The 12870-nt window shown below is 39.0% G+C and overlaps 1 protein-coding gene across 10 annotated transcripts in view; it reads left to right on the forward strand.

Annotated features, from left to right (window-relative positions):
- Positions 1–12870, forward strand: part of PLEKHA5 (pleckstrin homology domain containing A5) — a 179394-nt gene that overhangs the window by 125353 nt on the left and 41171 nt on the right. For all 10 annotated transcript variants that reach the window (XM_086756255.1, XM_086756271.1, XM_086756234.1 and 7 more), the window contains exons 10-12: positions 2049–2516; positions 9888–10356; positions 11853–11936. In XM_086756255.1, the coding sequence (XP_086612381.1) occupies positions 2049–2516; positions 9888–10356; positions 11853–11936 (1021 nt within the window). The remainder of the gene's footprint in view (positions 1–2048; positions 2517–9887; positions 10357–11852; positions 11937–12870) is intronic.

Consider the following 12870-nt stretch of genomic DNA (forward strand, 5'->3'; position numbering starts at 1 on the left):
ACAAAAGTCTACATAAAAACCGGTTCTACATAGAGATTTTTCTTCTCTAAAAGTTATGGTTGGCAGAAATTTTACCCTTTCCTTTCTGCTAGCAGAAAACTTCAGATGTATCTGACTTCTGTATTTAATAGTGATGTATGAGAAAAAAAAACCACTGTGTTTAAAAATAATGCTGACGCATATAGCCAAAGAGACGTTCATGTTAGATTATTGGTATGAATATTTTCATTTGCAATATGTTTGACGTGTGTGTATATGTTTTCATGTTGGCAGCTCAGGAATAATCACTGTGAAAGAAAAGGACTATTTTGAGCTACTTACATTAATATAGTGAATTTTGGAAGATTTTTAAAACATTATGAATTATCAAGCAGAGATCGGGATCATCATAACTGTTAGGAAGAGGCACAGGGAAAAAAAATCACACCCCTTGTTAACATGCAGGGTGCATGGGCATTTCATCCTAACTTACATACACTATGCAGAGGACATTGAGATCTTGCTATTTCTGACTGGTACATTTGAAATGGTGTACTTATCAAGGCAGGAGTCTCTTGATTCCTTTCACATCATGGAGAATTCATAGCAAGAACAGAGCAGTAATGGGAGGCGCATTTAAAATTGTGTCCGATATTACTAGCAGTGGGTAATATTTTATAAGGACCTTACGGATTTCAATCCTTTATGTATTTGCTGAGGTTCTGTCCCAGGTAGCTGGTTGTTTGTTGGGAATTCATTACTTAAATAATCTGTTGAGAATGTGTAGACTTGTTGGACATTTAAGCCTCTTGTTCAAAATGGAGCAAGCAAAAATGCTTACATGTATGTAGTTAGTCTACTTGGAATTAGAGTATTTTTCAGATGAGTGGTCATACTTGTGCTCTTGGTTGTATATGCGATGGCCTTTTTACACATGGATTAGGCACTTGAACTGGACACAGTTATACATTTGCAAAAAAGATGCAAAACAGTATGAAAGGTTAATTTGACATCATCTTAAAATAGAGTTCTGGTCTTGGTTTGGTTTTATACAAAGATGTAATCTTAAAGAATTATATCTCTTCCTGTACCTCTTGTACCAAAAAAATGCTGATTGAAACTATGTTAGCTGGATGTTCAGTTCATGTCCCTGTACGGAAAAAGATATAGCTTATTGACATTTTGAAATTTTAAAAATAAGATAGCTAATAGAACTGCATACACTGAGTACTGTAAAGCAGTAACTGTTCTAAAAATATTATTTTTGTGGTACAGTTCCCTAAGTCAGCAACTATTTTCACCCTTAAAATTAGGGAAGCCACAGTTATTTTCCACAAAATGTATGCCAGCCAAAGTGATAACATACCAGAGAAAGCTAATTCATGCCAGTGACCATGCAAAGTTGTTTGCTTTTTTAAAGGAGGTCATTCTATGTTAAATTCAGCACTATTGTGAATCACAAGCTGGTCAGCAATGTAATCTGCTACCATTTTTAAAGATGGCTTTAAAAGTTGTCTGAATTTCAGGCTGTTGCCATCTGGAAGCTGTAGCTCTTGGAGAGCCACTAAATATTTTTACTGTTTGAATGTCCAACCCTCCAGGAACTGAACATCCACTTTTTCAGACTCTGGCTTTATTTCCTCTTCTGCATATTTTTTGTAAGCAATTAATGGGAAGTTGACTTTAAAAAATTACCCCATATCATAAATGCTTTTAAAATAGCAAAGAAATAGAGAAGCATGGAAGAAAAAAACACTCTCCAACAAAAAAAAAAAAACCAAAACCAACCAACCAACCAAAACACTGCCAGGAGCCACCCAAAAAAAAAAAAAAAAACCAGAAACAAACAAAAAAAACCAACAACAACAAAAACCCCAACCTGTCCTTGGTTATTGTGAAAATATAGTCTGGATTTTTCTCTCAAAGGCAAGATATTAGTGTAAAATATCTGGACAGGGGTTCACTGAAATAACCCTGATAAACACCAGTATGTTCACTTTTTATTTTTTATGATTATTTTTTTAGTTAAAGTTTTGTTGATATTATAGCTTGTATATATTCCTTTCCAGAGTAGAGAAGTTAACCACTGAAAATACACCACCTCGAGAGGCAAATAATATTTCAAATCATCGGGTGCTAATTAAGCCAGAGGCACAAAATAACCAGAAAAACAAAGAAGTGAACAAAAATGAGGAGAAGAAAGCATTGGAAGCCGAAAAATATGGATTCCAGAAAGTTGGGCAAGATAAACCATTAACAAAAATTAACAGTGTAAAGCTAAATCCTTTGGGATCTGAATACAGGACTTTACCAATAACCACGATTCAGGCTGGACACTTCAGACCGGTTCATCTAAATGGGTCTGAGAATAAAACTGTTGGTGTTGTCCTGGCAGACGCTGGAGATGGAGGTCAGCACAATGCAGTTCAGTCACATATGGAGTCTGAACGAGTTATGCAGAGAACTAATTCAATGCTGCAGTTGGAACAGTGGATTAAAATACAAAGAGGAAAAGGACAAGAAGAGGAAACAAGAGGGTAAGTACTAAGTAATTTTTTATTATTTTTTACATTTCTTTTTTTGCTAGGTTTTCTAGCAAATAATACTTAGACTGCTATCCTGGTTACATTCTTTAGTTTTTTCTCTATATTATGTAAATATGTAATTAATTGTTCTCTCTAAGAGGTGCCTGGATGACTGCTCAGAACAGGTTTATTGAAATTTCTCTTTTATTAACGTTTAAGTGATTATACTTGATAAATATATATGTACTTAAATAAAAATGGCCAGAAACCCTTTTTGGGTGTTAGAAGTTTCTCTGTCCTAGCAGAGAGGTGTCATCAATCATGACCTTGACAGGCTGGAGAGGTAAGCCCATGAGAGCTTCATGAAGTTCAACAAGGCCAAGTGCAAGGTCCTGCACATGGCTCGAGGCAATCCCAAGCACAAATACAGGCTGGGTGGGGAATGGATTGCAAACAGCCCTGAGGAGAAGGACTTGGGAATGCTGGTGGATGAGAAGCTCAACATGAGTTGGCAATATACACTTCCAGCCCAGAAAGCCAACCACATCCTGGGCTGTATCAAAAGAAGCATGGCCAGCAGGTCGAGGGAAGTGATTCTTCTGCTCTACTCCACTCTCGTGAGACCCCACCTGCAGTACTGCATCCAGCTCTAGACCCCCTAGCATAAGAAGGATGTGGACCTGTTGGAGCGAGTCCAGAGGAGGGCCACGAAGATGATAAGAGGGCTGGAGCACCTCCCATATGAGAACAGGCTGAGAGAGTTGGGGCTGTTCGGCCTGGAGAAGAGAGGACTCTGGGGAGACCTGCTGTAGTTCAGCCCCAGTCGGGACCAGACTACGCAGTCTCTCTCTCACTCCCCCCACCCTCCAAGAGAATAGGGAGAGATGATGTAAGGAAAAACAGCTCAAGATTTGAGGTAAGGACAGGGAGAAAATCCTTAAAGTTACCGTTACGGGCAAAACAGACTCGACTTGGGGAAAACTATTCATTTATTAATAAAAACAGCAGGATAATGAGACAGAGAACAAGATAACCTCCCCCCACCCCTCCCTCTTCCCAAGCTTAACATTATCTCTACTACCTCCCCCCCCGCCCCGAGCAGCACAGGGGGGAAGAGGGAATGGGGGTTGCAGTCAGTTCATCACGCGTTGTTTTAGGCCACTGCTTCATGGTCAGGGGAAGAACTCCTCACATTCTTCCCCTGCTCTGTTGTGGGGTCCCACCCAAGGGCCACAGTCCTTCGTGAAACTGCCCCAGCGTGGGTCATCTCTTCCACGGGGTGCAGTCTCTCCAGAACGGCTGTCCCAGTGGGCCCTGCATGGGCCACAGCCGCCTTCAGGCCTCCACCTCCCCCGGTGTGGGGTCCTTCACGGGCTCCAAGTGGATCTCTGCTCCTCCGTGGACCTCCATGGGCTGCAGGGGGACAACCTGCTCCACCATGGTCGTCACCACAGGCTGCAGGGGAATCTTGGCCAGGAGCCGCATTACTCCTCCCCCTCCTTCTGAACTGACCTTGGCATCTGCAGCTGTTTCTCTCACAAGACAAGTTCTTCACAACAGGCTGGCAGACGCCTCTCAGAATCTCTTCACATCATCCATCTCATCTCCTCTCCACTTCTTGCAGCCGGGCCAGACCGAGTTGGGCCCAGTTGGCTGCCTGGCGAGAGGCCAGAGGGTGAGGCCTGCAAGGCCCGTGAAGCCTGCGCCTCCCCCTCTGTGCCTCTGCCCCTGATCAGCTTCTTCACATCTTCTTTTTTTTTTTTTTTTCTGTTTTCCCCTTCTTAAATACGTTATCGCAGAGGCGTTATCACGGAACATTCTGCTACCAATTGGCTCGGCCTTGGCCAGCAGCAGGTCCACCCTAGGCCCGGCCGAGTCCACTGAACAAAGAGGAGCAACTTCTCGCAGTTTCCTACAGAAGCTACCACCTTAGGCTCCCCCTCACTGAACAAAACCGCAACAAGACCTTATAGGTGCCTTCCAGTACCTAGAGGCAATTTATAAGAAGGACAGGGAGAAACTCTAGCAGGGCTCGCTGTGATAAGACAAGTGGTAATGGTTTTAAAATAGAAGGAAGCCAATTCAGACTAGATACAAGGAAGACATTTTTCAAAATGAGGGCAATTGAACACTGGCACAGGTTGCCCAGAGAGGTGGTGGAGGCCCCATCCCTGGAAACATTCAAGGCCAGCTTGGACAGGGCTTTAAGTAACCTGATCTAGTCAAAGATATCCCTGCTCTTTGCAGGGGGGTTGGACTAGGTGACCTTTGAAGGTCCCTTCCAATCCCAACTATTCTATGATTTTATGATTCTATTCCAGGGAGCTGTTAAACTTTAAACAGTCTTTAATTGAAGAGAGAGATAAATGCTTTACCTAAGAGTAAGACATAGAAATCAAACTAACTGGATGCTTAAAGTGTCTCTTCTCATGAAATTAAACATCTCCCAGTTCTAATATTGATTTCCAGTGCTTATTCAGAAAGTTTTAAAATTATATGTGAATGATATTGAATCTTGTGCTGATAGCAATTTTTCTGTCTAGCAGAAGTGTAGGGGTATTGCTTCCAGGCTGGCTTACAGGCAAGCATCTCTAGCAGTAAAATATAAATTTTTTTAATACTACTTTAAATAGGAAGTAATGGAGATTCTATCACAAGAGACATTTTGAAGAGTTGGAAATTAGGGAGTCTGCATATAGAGGGATGGCAGAGCAGAGCTTAAGATAGAACAAAGTTCAGAAAATACATCTTCCACAAATTTTAAAATACGGAAGTTGTGGGCCTTTCAGGTTTTGCAAAAACTTGAAAAATGTACATTACTTGGACTTACACTTGCCAAAATTGGTTGAACATCCTCATTGCCTTTAGTCCTTCATTAAATATAATTAGGAATTGTTAATGTATTGTTTCGTGAAGTAATCAACATAAAGTAGTTTGATCAAGTTTGAACTTGCAGTACAGAGAGTTCCTTGCACACTCTGACTTTTATTTTATTACGCATGCTTGCATAATGAGAACTGAGAAGGCTCTTTGGTGCAATTAGATTTTTTTAAATTGGATTGTAAAACTCGCAGCCAAACAGGAGGAACTTGAATAGCTATGCCATTTTTCAGTTAAGAACAAGCATATAAACCCTAAAACTGATTTCGTTGTGGGAATCAAATAGAGAGAGATACTGTTAACAATATGTTACTAATTAACAATATTTTATTATTGACTGTAGAGGCCACTTGTTGGTTAAATAGGGGTGGCACTGATAGCACAAATAGTATGCTTTCAACTGCAGTTCTACGTAGAGGTAGCAAACAGAAAAAGAATTGGCCTTGAGCTATCTTTTTTGCTTTGTGTGAAAGTGGCCTTGAATAATGATCCAAATTTCTAACGTATAGTGATGTGTTCAGAATGTGGTTTTATTTAAATTTTTAATTTTATTTTTGTTCAAATTGCCAGTTTCTGTCTGGAGGCAGAAATTTAAGTAGAATTCAAGTTAGTGAATGAGCGTAGAAAGAAGCTCCAGTTTATGTTAAAGCTTAAGGTTGGGGTGAGTGGCTAGTAAGGCTTTTTGTAGTAAGACCTCATAACTTGAATTTTTTAGAAAAGTAGTCTTCACTTAATGGGGAAAAGTTGCTGTCTTTTAACAAAGATGCTTTCCATAAAGGAATTGGGACTTGAAGAATGCTAAATGAGGCTCTGAGCAACCTGATCTAGTCAGGAATGTCCCTGCTTCTTGCAGGGGGGTTGGACTAGATGACCTTTGAAGGTCCCTTCCAACCCTAACCATTCTATGATTCTATAAAATGTTGACAAACAAGTTTGATTAAATAACTATAAATAAAATAGGGGCTGTTAGCTGTCCTCAATATGGAATTAAAAGAATTCACTATAAAACTACTAATTTTTGTAGAGGAACGCGCTGACCTCTTAGTAGTTTGATTTCCTGAGAAATTAATGAGAATTATGTCAGTGTAACTCCTGAAGCTGTTAGCTGCCATTTCTGTGGATCTAGACATCTAGTTTTGCAGAAGCCACATGAATAGACAACTGATGCCTTGAGGAACACAAACTTTTTTTTTAAACCAAAAATAATATTTTTTAGATAAAAACATTCCACTTCAATATCATTTCATTAAATTAATTTTGCACAAATCAGTTACAAGTAAATATTTTCACAAAAAGTGGTTGACTTGAGTGGTCTTTCTCAAATGTGAAAAAATATAGAAGGGTTGCATGGTACTAAGTGAAGTTTTTTGTTGCTGCTAACCCAATGTGTGAGCCTCTGTCTCCCCACCTTGCGCATATAAGCCTCATCCTAAATAATGCCTGCTGTACAGTACCAGGTTTCCATCTTCAATCTGCCACCCTTGCTTTATTCACACATGAAAGTTCTGTATTCTGGGCCAGCTGGTATTTGCATTCTTTAGGATAAAGGGCTTTTTTGAGGTTTTGATCTGAGGATATTTATAACATTGCAGGACTGAGTCCCTAAAGGTTTAGCAGCAAAGTCACTTTCCCAAATAGTCCAACTTGGAACTTGGACACCAGAACCAGCATTGCTGGTTGTTCTAGACGACCTCTAAAGTTATCTATAAGGAGTTTATAAATACATGTGGAAGCCTTTTTTTTTTTTTTTCATGTGGTAACCTTTGTAGGGAGCTATTTACGATGACAGTTGTGGAAATATTTTGCAGACTCACAGCGTGCGTGACTGCTTGCCTGGCTGCAGCAGTCTCCCTTTGCGTGGAAGGCAGCTGTAGGCTGTGGTACTGTCTAGAGTTGTTTTTTGGATTTGACTAGAATGGCATTCTTGCAAGTATCAACGGGACCTTGGTGAATCTGTTTTGATTTTATCAAATGATGTAAACCAAGGCTTAATACTGAGGCAGTTGGCCTTTCCACAGTTTTCATGGTTTACTAATAGAAGATGGATATATTATCTTCCTACATGTTCTAGATTATAAGTATTTGCATGCAGAGTGTAAATTGTTCTCTTTACATAGTAAGAACTTCAGACGGTTTTTCTTCAAGTTGTCCTGGATATTTAAAGGAGCCAACAAGATTACAGTGCTCATTTAATTAATAAAATGGGAGAGAAGCTTCAGTGAGTGAGACATATCTAGCTACTGGGTATCGTCAGGAAGATATCAGACTTAGCCATACCCATTTGTGAATGGCTAAAATAGTGTTTTGAAAGTCAGAAACTGAACCCAAAAGTATCTTGGTTGTTTATTTTTTTAAATATGGAGATTGAGAAAAGCCCTTCTCATTAATGGTATGTTCCATGAAGAAATTTAGAGATATTTAAGCAAGTTTTGCAGCAAAAGAATAGGATTTAGAATCCTTTTCCCATTGTTTTTTTGTTTTGGTTTGGTTTTGTTTTTGTTTTGGTTTTTTTTGTGAGAACGGAAAGCTGTCCAATCTAGAAAAATGGGGATAATACTTCATTAATTCTTGGAAAGCTTCAGCAACTGTAGCAGATTTTGTATGTAAAGCTCTTTATAGCAGTTTTCATCTCCAAAAATGTTACAGGTCATCATAAATACTCAGTGAAATATTTTCAGTGAAAAGTAGGGTTTACCATCATCAATTTCCTTCATAGTTATTCCATAAGGATCTAACATGCATAATGCTGGTGTATCTTGCCATTTGTCCTACATAATTTCTTTAATGTTTTCGTGGCACTGAAGTCATTCGAAGTCATCTTCAGATTCTGGTACCTTGTGGTGGCAGGGATTTTAGTTTGAATTAGTCTGGGGTGTGGGTGGAAGCTGCTGCCCTCTGATGGCTGAATCATGCCCAATTGGAGATCAGTTTTGTTGTCCCTGGGTAAGCATCTATCATAGACATGATCAGTAGCACAAGGCTTTAAAAAGTGCTCATCTGAATTTTAGATAAGGATTCAATGAATCAATGTTTATGACCTAGATATTGTCCTCTGAAAAAAAAAAAAAAAAAAAAAAAGCTTTATCATACTTAGGCATGCATCGGTACTTAGTATGGAAAATTAAAGCATTAAAACTAATGCTGAAAGTTGCTAAATTACTGAGGCACTCCAGAATTTTTATGTGGCAACAAATTAAAGAATAAGCCTTTGAATTCATATCCAAGTTGAAAAGCAATACAGTATTATTATAAAAAAATATTTAGCTATTTGTTTCGCTTGAATAGCTGATATGGAATGGCTTGTCCTTGACAATTGCAAAGTATAATTTTGTTAGACAATTACTGCTATTTCTCCTTAGTCTGCTCTTAAAAAATTCATAATTATTTTTATATCCATAGTAATTGCTCAAGATTTTCTTATGGAAACAACAGGAGATCTTTTCACTTTTGAAAAAGAGAACATTTGAAATGGCCTTATCTGGAAACAGTACAGAATCATAGAATAGTTAGGGTTGGAACGGACATTCAAAGGTCATCTAATCCAATCCCCCTGCCAGGAGCAGGGACATCTCAAACCAGATCAGGTTGTTCAGAGCCCCATCCAACCTGGCCTTGAATGTTTCCAGGGATGGGGCATCCACCACCTCTCTGGGCAACCTGTTTCGGTGTTTCACCACACTCAGTGTAAAAACTATTTTCCTTATATCTAATCTAAGTCTACTTCCTTCTATTTTAAAACCATTACCCCTTGTTGTATCACAAGAGACCTTGCTGAAGAGCCTCTCCCCATCTTTCCTGTAGGCCCCCTTTAGATACTGGAAGATCACTATAAGGTCTCCCCAGGGCCTTCTCTTCTCCAGGCTGAACAGCCCCAACTTTATCAGTCTGTTCTCATAGGAGAGGTGCTCCAGCCCTCTTATCATCTTTGTGGCCCTCCTCTGGACTCACTGCAACAAGTCCATGTCCTTCTTATGTTGGGGGCTCCAGAGCTGGACACAGTACTGCAGGTGGGGTCTCACCAGAGCGGAGTAGAGGGGCAGAATCACCTCCCTCAAACTGCTGGCCACGCTTTTTTTTGATGCAGCCCAGGATGCGGTTGGCTTTCTGGGCTGAAAGTGTACATTGCCAGCTTATGTTGAGCTTCTCATCCACTAGAACTTCAAAGCTTTCCAAACCTGCCCAGCATGTAGACAGTTACAAGATTTTATCTAAACCTGACACTACTAAACTGTTAAACTGGTAAAAGGATGAAATGTGTATTATATAATCAGGCAGCTAATCACAGAGAGGATCCTGTTTCGGCTGCTACAGTACATTCAATCAGTATATCTGATTCTCTAATTGTTGTCCTGATTTTCTTGCATTTTTTAAAAATTACACTTGTCATATTAAAAAAAAAAAAAAATGCAAGAGTTAGCTAGATAAACCTAACCAATATTGAAAAACTTTACATTGCCATAGTATTAATGCTGTCGACTAATAAAAAGAAAACTTGTGTTTCAGCATAATCTCATATCAGACGTTACCAAGAAACATGCCAAGCCATCGACCTCAGGGTTTACCCCGGTACCCAGAAGGCTACAGAACACTGCCGAGAAACAGCAAAGCACGGCCAGAGAGCCTCTGCAGCGTAACACCGTTGAATTATGACAGAGCCATGGGAGTAGTAACAGCTGAAGAAAAACGGAGGTCGATGCGTGATGACACAATGTGGCAGCTCTACGAATGGCAGCAACGTCAGTTTTACAATAAGCAAACAACTCTTACTAGACACAGTACTTTAAGTAGCCCTAAAACTATGATTAATATTTCTGATCAGACGATGCATTCGATTCCCACCTCACCTTCTCATGGTTCAATTGCTGGTTTCCAAGGGTATTCCCCACAGCGGACCTACAGGTCAGAAGTGTCTTCGCCAGTGCAAAGGGGAGATGTATCTATTGATCGCAGACACAGGACACATCATACTAAGGTAAAAATACTTATTTTAATAGTTTAAAAACTTATTTACAAGAATTTTTGTTAGAAAGTATGCGGTTACTGTAAAACTTATGTTGTACCGTAGTATGTTTTATGATAATGAAGATTAAGTCACATCACTGTTTTCATGGAGAAAGGTTTGATTTTAAAAACAAATATCTAAAGGTTGTAAAAAGATATTTTTCCTAATACACTAGATGAAAATATGTTCTACTATTACTGTCCATGATGCTATGTTCTCTAAAGGAAAGAAAAGGATTCAATAGGCAAATTACTTAGAATATTTTGTTGTACGTACAGAAATCTCTCCTTTCTAGCTTTTTTAGCAAGAATTCTAAGAGGACTGAAAATCACAGATGTCTTTCCATCTACTCTTTTCTGTTCTTCAGCCACAAGTTTGGCTGCCTTGGGTTCCAGTAGAAAAACTGAGTGTAGTCATTCTTTTTGGTGCCTTTGAGTTATTAGGGAGATCACTAAAAATCAGTGTCTGCTTGCACACAACCTTAGCGCTTGACTAGTGTAACTTCACTGGTCTTCATCAGTGAGAGGGAGACATGAAGAACTGTAAACCTGGGTGCTGTATGCAGCTATATCCATCATGCTTGTGTTATGCATGTTTTTAATAGATTGGAGATAATTACATAAAAATACATAAAAATTACTCTTTCAGTCAGATGTAAAACTAGAGTTTGTATAAAATGCTCCTGAACATTTTTTCTAAATCTTTATCTCAGATGTCTTTATGTTTCTTGATGCAGGGGAAAAAAAAAAATCTTCAACTACATCTTAAAGCAGTTTAAACAACTTGTAGTTGTTTACTAAGTCTTGGTTTTGGAAGTTTTTAGGTCCCTATCAAGAAAGGAGTCATTTTGTTTTGACATGCTTTATGTCCCAGCTGCACTGGAAATTTAGTAATCAGTGCTTCTCACACATCTGAGAAATATCAGTAGGGTAATTGCTGCAAAGCATGTGCTTACTTGTCCTTTCAGCCGTATTTTGCTTTCTAATATTTTTTTTTCCTTGTGAAACACTTTATGCCAGTATGTCATTTCATATTTAGTATCTTTTGTACAAGACTCCTGTTTCCCTTTGGTTTTTCATGCTATTTGGTTTGTATTTTTTTAGTTATGCAACTAGCTTTTGCCATTAACTTAAAAACACCAACTATATATAGAAAGCTTAGGTTTTCTAACAGCTTTCAATGGTGGGTAAAAAAAATAAAATTGTTGTTTACACAGGCTATCAGTAGGGCAACATCTAAGAGCAAGGACTGCTAATTAAATGAATGATGAAAGGTGGGATATTTCTAAAATTTAGAGGTAGGGTACTGAAGTGTCCTAGATAGTAGATCAGCAGGGAGCATGACTGGCAAATCATAGCAAATTTGTCATGAGTGTGAGGTTGCCTTGACCTTTTTTTTTTGCATTTAATAGTTTTTGAGTCTTTAGATAACTATGGATCATACTGTGCTATTTTGTTTTTGTACAGCATGTCTTTGTGCCTGACAGAAGGTCAATGCCAGCAGGTCTGAGTTTACAGCCTGTTACTGCTCAGAGCCTCCAAGGCAAAACAGTGAGTTGGATTTTTATTGGATATATCAGGGTTTTTTTGAGAATAAACCTTTAAGTATGAAGAAGGAACACTGAAATTTTATTCTATGAAGTGCTTGCATTAAATGTAGCCTTTGTTTTAATTACAGGGATTTTTAAAGCAAATGAAGTAGTACTCTGGTTCCGTTGAGAATATTGTGTAGCTGTTGAGTCCAGATTTTCTTCTAGAAATACAGATAGGGTTTTTTTAATCATATTTGATATATTACAGACATTCCTGGGAGAGGGTAGGATACATCACAGAACACTTATTTCTCCATTAATTATTTAGAAAATCCTAGAAGTAAAATTTACCTTTTTTGGAAATCTTAAGAACACTAAAATTGCATTTGGTAAAATTGGGTCCTAACATCTCTCATTTTACTGTGGTAGAGCTGAAATTCTCATTGAAGGTATTTCATCAAAGTAGTATTGGTGAATACTGTCCACCTTCCTAAGTGAAACATGACTCTTAGCCAAAAGCTAAGAGATTGCCCTAAATTTCTGTCATTTCTTTACCATTTTTTGTCTCCTTTCCATAATCTTTCTCTGTCCATCTGAAATTACTGTTTGAGAGAGTTATGAATTAAGAATACAGATTTTGAATCATACTGTGGGCAAGAGCTCCCCAGTCAATCCTTCCACTGCTTCGACCCCTGTTTCTTGCACTTCCCAGCATGAATCCCTGGCACCTTCAGCTACTTAATGGGTTGGCCTTTGGCAGCTGGCGCCGTATTTCTGTGCCTTGTCTTCTGCAGATGTTTCTTTGGGTTCGCAGCCCCATCAGCAATCCTGCTGGACTGTGCTGCTGGAGCTGAGCTGATGAGCAGGGTAGGGAGCAAGGAGGTCCAAGCTTCTACCTGTAGAAACCAGAAGTCCTGCCCACAGCACAAGTGTTGCAGGGCCGGAGGAGGAAG

This window comes from Chlamydotis macqueenii, chromosome 1 (genome assembly GCF_036417535.1).
Source record: "Chlamydotis macqueenii isolate bChlMac1 chromosome 1, bChlMac1.mat, whole genome shotgun sequence".
In the NCBI taxonomy this organism is placed as follows: Eukaryota; Metazoa; Chordata; class Aves; order Otidiformes; family Otididae; genus Chlamydotis; species Chlamydotis macqueenii.